Here is an 8,132-nt window from a genome sequence, read left to right on the forward strand (position 1 = left end):
AAGGTAAGGAGTATGTGGCTACTAGTCTCTTATCAGATGAACAAGTTACTTACCTTCGGTAACGCTTGATCTGGTAGAGAATTTATCCGCAGATTTCTTACCTACCTATCGATCCTCCCCGCTCTGCAAACTGATTTTTAGATACAGGGCGGTTTCCTTTTCAGGGCCCTAGTTTCACATTCAAGTGGTCGGTTTTCTTTGTGGCTCCACACTCCTGGCATGGAAAGTCATCAAAAAAGAAATAGACGTCGGAGTGCTGGGGTGGAACCTATATAGGCACCGCGCACATCACTTTTGCGTGGACCATGCCACACGGAGCTGAACAACGCCACCTACCCGTGCGCAAGGTTACTGCTCACAAAAAGTTTCCAGATCCAGTCTAACTCTTGGGAATAATTCAAAGGTGAGGAATCTGCGGCTATACGGTTTCTACCAGATAAGGAGTTACTGAAGGTAGGTCACTTGTTCATTTGCTTTCCTACTTGTACCTTTGCAGTTCCATTTCCCTGAGTCTGACCCTGATTAGACCATGGTTTTGAACTATCCATAGGGACAAAAGGGAAACCGGCAGACCTCTGGCTGCAGTTCCACCAAGGGGTCGCTTTGGAATCTTGAAGGGAAAAAAACAGTTTTGCTTTCTGAGTCAGAGGTGAAGCTTTGGCCCAGGAAGAGCTCTTGAATACAACTACTTGATTCCATTTTTAAAATTCACAAAATGAAATGCACGGGGGGGACAAATCCAGTGGGCACCTTCTAGAAATTGTCTGGACAGGGTGAAGGGTTGAGGTTGCTTCTTGATTGGAAAGAAACTCCCAACTTCCAGAACTCCCCACAGCCACTTTAAAACCCTACACAAGGGACAGACTGAGAGAAGCGCAAACTACTGCAGGGAAAGAAAGGACCAACTGTGAGGATGAACAGTTGTCTGGGGTAGAGGGACAGCATGGACTTATAATTTCTGGGACCCTGTTGGACCAGTGACACTGGCTTCCCCTCTCCTTTGGGTGACTGTCAAGGATGAAGGGGTAAGCTTGCTGGGAATCCCTGGAGTAGAGGTTTTCCCTTGGACATCAGTGCACCAGGTCTGGAAGGACAAACTCTAGGAAGTGGTATCCCAAACTCCTGTAAAACACAGGTGTCCTGCTAGTAGCCAAGAAGTTGTGGGGCCTGGGGATGAAGGAGATGATGTAGCCTGCTATAAGGGCCACGGGGAACTGTGCCTGAGAGACCTCAGGCCAGACTACTCAGAGGTGAATGGGGACGAGGGCAGGTCTAAACTCTTCTCATTAGAGGAAGAGCATTCTCCAGATCAGTTGAAGAGCCAGGTCTTGATGTCCTTCCTGAATGTGTGCAGGGTCAGGGAGCGTCTGATGTTCACCGCGAGCTCGTTCCACACCTTGACTGCAATGTAGGAGAAGGCTCTCCCCCCGGTTCTGCTTCTGCAGATGTGGCGGACCTTTTCCAGGGCGTGGTAGGCGGAGCGGAGGTTTCTCTTGGGTACGTTGAAAGATACTCTGTCGTTGAGGTATTTAGGTCCGGTGCTGTTGAGGGATTTGTAGGCATGGGTGAGGAGTTTGAAGGTGATCCTCTTCTCGACGGGGAGCCAGTGGAGGCCTTGTAGGTGTTGTCATGTGCTCGTGACGCGGCGTACCGAGGACGAGTCTGGCTGCGGCATTCAGGATGGTTTGGAGGTTGCGTAGAAGAGTTCTGTTGATACCGGCGTAGAGGGCGTTGCCGTGGTCCAGTTTGCTGGTTATGAGTACATGGGTGACTGTCTTTCTGCTGTCGGGGGGGATCCACTTGACGGTCTTACGGAGGATGCGAAGGCAGTTGAAACTGATGGAAGCGATGGCGTTGATCTGGCAGTTCATGGATAGAGAGGAGTCCAGGATGATGCCAAGGTTCCGAGCGTGGTCTGTCGGGTTGGGTGCGTTCCCGAGGACTGATGGCCACCCGGTGTTGTCCCAGGCGGAGGTGCAGGGTCCGAGGATGAGGACCTCAGTCTTCTGAGTTGAGCTTCAGGCAGCTGTCTTGCATCCAGTCTGCCACGTTCTTTATTCCTTCCTGGAAGCGGAGTCTGGTGTCTTCGGGATTCTTCGTCGGCGTAGGATACGATGCTCAGCCCATGCTGTCTGATGATGGCGGCGAGGAGGGGCCATGTAGATGTTGAAGAGCGTCTGGCTGAGCGATGATCCCTGGGGTACTCCGCAGTTAATGTCAGTGGGTTCGGAGAGGAAGGGAGTGAGTGTGATCCTCTGGGTTCTGCCGGAGAGGAAGGATTGGATCCAGTTGAGGGTGGTTCCTTGGATCCCAGCTTCATGGAGTCTGGCTGCGAGCGTGCGATGTGAGACGGTTGCGAAGGCTGCGGAGAGGTCTAGGAGGATGCGGACCGTGGTTTGTCCCTGGTCTAGTAGCATGCGGATGTTGTCAGTGGCGGCGAGGAGGGCGGTCTCGGTGCTGTGGTTGCTGTGGAAACCTGACTGGGGTGTGTCTAGGATGGAGTTCTCCTCGATGAAGGCGGTCAGCTGGGCGTTTACGACTCTCTCTGTGACTTTGGCTGCAAAGGGGAGAAGCAAGATGGGCCGGTAGTTTTTCAGGTCCGTTGGGTCGGCCGTTGGCTTCTTGAGGAGGAGTTTCACCTCCTCCCGTTTCCAGTCGTCTGGGCAGATGCCTGATCTGATGGAGGTGTTGATTGTCGTCCTAGTTCGGGTGCGATTGCATCGGCGGCCCTGTGGAAGATGTGTGGTGAGCAGGGGTCCGTTGGGGCTCCTGAGTGAGTTTTCTTCATGGTCGCGGTGATGTGTTCGATAGTCGCAGGGTCCCAGGACGTGATAGTTGGCTTATCAGCGGCTGTAGGTAGGGGGGTGTTGCCTGGTGCTGGTTCGCTGAAGTTGTCGTAGAGGGCCTTGATCTTCAGATGGAAATGGGAGCTGAGCTTGTTGCAGAGTTCCTGGGAGGGTGTGATGTCCGTGGCTTCGCAGGTGGGCTTTGCGAACTGCTGAATGACGTTGAACAGTTCTTTGGCGTTGGTCTGGACTTTGTCTCTTATGAAGGTCCTTTTCGTCTCTCTTATTTGGTTATGGCGCTTAGGATACCTCCTGCCTTTCAAGGGCAGTGTAACTTTAAAAGTTGGCATAGACCTTGGTTCCACTGCCTGAACCTTGAAGGTAGGGAGTTGGAGCTGCTTGATGGTCCCCTATACCCGACTGATAATGGGTGCGGGTGCTCAGATGCCTTCCTTCATCTTGCTGGCTTGTGGGGTACCTTACTGTGAAGGAGCTAGTTATGCCTCCAGTGACAACTTTGCTATTGTCTGCTTGACTGGGTTTCCTACAAGATAGAAACTTTCACTCATGCCAGGTCCTCGTCCTGTCTCCAGTTTTGGTCCCTTCTGCGTCTAGTTTGAAAGTGTTCCTTGGATCGGGCCATGTACTCTTGCTACTGCAGGACATACTCTAAGAGGTGGTATGTGTTTTTGCGGTTTATAAATCCGTCGTCTTCATTTCCATCACCTGGAATTGCCCCTTGTTCGCAACGTTAGCTGCACCCTACTGTTGTTGTCTGGTTTTGTTGTTTAGGTAATGGTGATTATATAGGGTGTTTTGATGCACCTCTTTTTCAGTGTGTATCGTCATCCTACTGTTGCCCATACTGAAAAGGTGTCTGTGCTCTTATGATGTTCTCTTGTGGACCCCAAGTGGCAGCGATATTGCAAAGGGGCATGTTTTCTGGGTTCTCTCATTTTCCAGGTTGTCCTTTAGCATCCTATTTGCTGGGGCAACATTCCACGTCAAATTATGTATCCTGTATAAGTGCTATGGGCCTCTGTGGGGTGTGGCTGCCCCTGTTCTGTGACAGCTACTTCGGGTGAGTTGGTTGTTTTTCCACCTATCTTCTAGTCGATGGTGATCGTACTGCCCTGTTGGCAGTTGTTGCTTCTTTTGTGTTTCATCGTACATCTCTATTGTGGTGGGAATTACAGAGGAGGTAATGATCCGCCTGGCCTTTCGCTGTGTGGCACGTAGCTTTGCTAATTTTCGCAGCACTTCAATTTTCCTGCATTGCCCCCTAAAGTTGTGTCTTCGTGGGTTGTTAGACTTCTGGGGTTGTTTTCTTTATGCTTTGTTTTAACAACAACAAAAATGGATCGGCCAGTATGGTATGGTTTGAAGTAGTGCGGATGTAGTGGAAGCTTTTCGCTGTCCTTTAGTTGAGCGTTTTGTGTCGTCATTTACAGTTCCATTCTCCTACATGCTTCCAGCAATAGCTTGCTGCGAGCCGCGTTCTGTTGCTTGTTAATTCATTGCTTCCACTTTGGACTTGTAGGGCTGAGCCCGATTACTAGAAACCTCACCGTGGCCCTAGATTTACAAACTCAGGTTTGCTTGAAAACGATTTTAGATGACTCCTTAAATACGTCCGAATCACGTACCATGTATGTTTTTGGTACTAATTAAGCCTATTTTTCCATGCCTTTGGGACCCCCAAGTGCGGGGAGCTTAGAAATCTGTGTAGTGGCCTTTTTTTAATTTGTCTGCTAAGATACAGCAGTGTAGCCGAGCATTACATCGAATATAATGGGGCATTGAACAAAGGTAGATCCTGCTACCATACACCAAATTTGGGCATAAAACGTAGACGGCATAACCCAACCTTGAACCATGCATAGAATGCATAGTTGTGTAAGCAGTGCTGCAGATGAAAGACTCGTCAGACTTTGTAGCCTTGTGTCTTACAATTCTTGGCTCCTGGTCACTGTTTTGGTCTGTCACACTGGCCAGCATGCTGTTGGGAATTGTTTTAGATGGGCTTTATCCTTGGAAATACTCAGCCTGATTACATGAAACAAGCCACAGAACTTGTATGGGAGGGTCTTATCCCTTTGTGTAAAGTGGGTTGTGCCTACTGCTACAATGCAGCAAGACAGTGATGTTATTGTTATCTCTTCAGTTGGAGAGGGCCTGGTCGATTCTTTCCTTTCAGTATGGGATCCACAGGGACCTTCGGCTATTTTGTCACCACTTCTGGTTTCATTTACAGAAAATGTTATCCATTTTTTTCCATTGTTTGCTGAAACATTAAATAAGTATGTTGTATTCGTTATTTATAATGCACAAACAAATGCAAGGAGCCCAATTTCTCGGCGCAGCAAACAAAAAGGCAGGCATGAATCCTGCCATTAACTAGGCCACATTAAAGACGTTGAAGGATGTCAGCATAAAGTTCAGCGATTTTTAAATTCGAGTTTAAGGCGGTAGGTAACAAGAAGTGTAGGGAACAAGACGTGTATGTGATACAGGATCGATAGGACTTGGAGGGTCGTGGGTCAGCGAGTATATATTGGAACAGTTGCTTGATTTCTGCTTAAAGCTGATTTATTTCCTGGCTTTGCTGTTTTACGTGCACACCAAATCTGACCCCGTTTATTATAGTTGCTGACTGGGCGGATGAAAAGTATTTGCTGACCACAGAAACTCTGAAAGCTGGGGCTGATTGTGAAAAACAACGGTCACATTGTTCTTTTTTCCTGCTTGATGCCTTGAACGTTGCTAGTGGGCAGTGAAAACCTTGTCTGAAGACACGGATTAAACAGGGCGGCCCTTTCGACAGCATGGAGCTAAGGGTACTCCGGCTCCTGGCTCACCAGCACCATCTCGCCAACATCTGAGTGGGCAGATGGCCTGCTGTGCCCACCTCTGGGTTGGACACTGATGTGAGGGTTCCAGTCACCGGCTCCTCTAAATGATGCCCTAAGTTCATGTGGTCTGTCCTATTTCCCATATCCTATCCCTTTCCTGAGATCCCGCATCTCGTGTGTACTACTTTGTAATCTTTTTAGACATAGAGGTCTGGGCGAGAATGATGTGAAATAAGAGAACCGAGTATGTGTTTTCCGGATTGATTGATTCTCTCCACAGGCTAGGACTCTTCAGTCCTCTCCACAGGCTAGGACTCTTCAGTCCATCTACACTGCGATCTTTAACTTGTTGAATTTTTACCTTGGCCCATAGTACTCATGCTCTCATGCTAGCGAGGGTGTTGACCTCCTTGAGTTATATTAAGGGGATCTCCATGGCCCAGTCGATTTCACACACTGTTGCATGTGGCAATGAGCAGCGCTGGACACTCGCATGATGAGGGCGAACGTGATGGGGGGGGGGGGGGGTAGATGTCAATGTTGTGCACTGGCGACTCATGCAGGAATTGTCATTTATTGTGTGAATTTTTCTCTGCTCTAGGAAAAAGGCCAAGATGCAGGGCCAGTTCAAGGGGTTCATGAAGGCTGCTCAGAAGGGGGCACATGCTGGACGGAAGAGGCGACGAAAGGAAACCTCAGCGTGAGGTGCCCCTGCCATCCCTGGACTGGGGAATGTCGAAGACTTGGACACTGCTGGGATAGATTCTGGATGTCAGCGCTCAGAATAGTCGAACCCGAGTGCATCCTGTTTGTAAATTAATCTCCCGCACCCAGTTTCTCAGGATTCTTCTCACTTGCATCGGGAACATGCCCTTTTTGGGGGGGGGGTGTAACCGCGCAAATCACGAAATGGTTTACTCTTCATCATGAAGACCGGGACGTTTTCTAAGACGAGCGCAAATTTATAGCATGGAAGCAAGAACCACGTGACACATGTCAAGGCTGTCTTTAATTTGGTGGTATGAATACAGCTGTTATTCAATATCTGGGCATGGGTCGGCTGCATTTGGAATACACATTTTCCTGGCATTTTTAAAAACCAAAAGCATTTTCGATTTGTAATTGTTGTATTTGACACTGTGCTTATTTACATTTGAAACCGTGCTGTGTCGCAAATTGACTTCTTCTCCCTCCAAGATCTGTCTATTTGGTTTCAGTAAAATACACGTGATTGTTTTCCTCACTCCGTAATCTCTGTCTGATGCGGTCGCAGTAATTTACTGCTAAGTGCCTGTAAATAACTCACTATTTAATGCCCGTCTTTTTCTCTTTGAGTGGAATGACTGATATTTTTAAAATACGTCCGAAAGTCAAAATGTGCCCTGCACGGATCGGGTTTAAGACCAGTGCACCTGCACCTTCTGAACAGGCTGTGTGTGGGAGGAAGTAATTGCCACGCCAATTATAGATTTTAACAAGTGCAGTGTCCTGGCTTTAAACGTTGTCAAGGGTCTTACCCAGAAATACATGCGGTATGCCATTGTCTTGGTGCCCCCGATCGAGTTGGCGCTGTAAGTGAGCGGCAGCACGTACACGTCAGTGATTGAGTACGTTTCGGAAACATTCTGTCCTCGAGCGTTGCTTGTTTTTTAAATTAAGCACGCGTGGCCGGATTAGTGCTCGGTTGCCCATGCCAGCCCTGGCAGTGTGGAGATTGTTTACCCAATGCAGACGGCAGGCCGAGCACGCTAGAGAACAGTCCTGTCTTGCCCCTTATTGTAATAAGACTTATACGGTCAAAAGCTGTATCCACGTTTTAGAAATAATTGAAAACCTCTTCAAACGGACTGTAGGTTCTCAAACACGAAATACATTAAAACTGTCATTTTTTTAAGGCATATTGTGACTTCGTTTTTAGTTCATCTTTGTTCTTTGTGCGGGTTGCTGACATTTATTTAAAGTTATGGCAGATTTAATAAAGTACAAAAATGCAGTGTGCTGGCGTTTTTGTGTCGCTTCGGTCACTTACCTTTGCACTGCTGCATATCTTGATGGTTTTGGGAATTGCGTTTCACTGGGATCCATGTTTTTGATCCCCTTTGTGGCTTTTTGTTTTTTCTGTTTATTCAAGACAATAGATATTTAAATAAAATATGTAGTTTGTATAGAAAGGTCCATGGTAAACTTGCTGAGCTGTTAGGATAATCAAAAAAATGTTCCTATAAATCATAAAAGAACATTTCACTTCTATTAAGGACACGGTGACGAAGATTATTCCATCACTTTCTTCATTTATTTAATAGCAGCCATATTAATCAACAGTATAAGCTACATTACCCATAATTCATGGGGAAATAAGCAGAAAGAAACAGCATTAACGCATATCCAGTCAGGACCCAGCATGACCCTTCTCAGCTATGTCCACCTGAACTCATCCTCTTTCTTCCTGCGACCAAACAAACGGTGAAACACCTCACTCGTGTTTGGACGACTC

At 47.7% G+C, this 8,132-nt stretch overlaps 1 protein-coding gene across 1 annotated transcript in view; it reads left to right on the forward strand.

Moving 5' to 3' along the window:
- The window catches only part of RRP12 (ribosomal RNA processing 12 homolog), a 362,034-nt gene extending 354,403 nt beyond the window's left edge, over positions 1-7,631 (forward strand). Inside the window, exon 34 of the mRNA XM_085606394.1 lies at positions 6,240-7,631. Coding sequence (XP_085462520.1) covers positions 6,240-6,342 — 103 coding nt within the window. The 3' untranslated portion in view covers positions 6,343-7,631. The remainder of the gene's footprint in view (positions 1-6,239) is intronic.
- Positions 7,632-8,132: the final 501 nt, after the last annotated feature.

This window comes from Triturus cristatus, chromosome 1_2 (assembly GCF_964204655.1).
Source record: "Triturus cristatus chromosome 1_2, aTriCri1.1, whole genome shotgun sequence".
Taxonomy (NCBI): domain Eukaryota; kingdom Metazoa; phylum Chordata; class Amphibia; order Caudata; family Salamandridae; genus Triturus; species Triturus cristatus.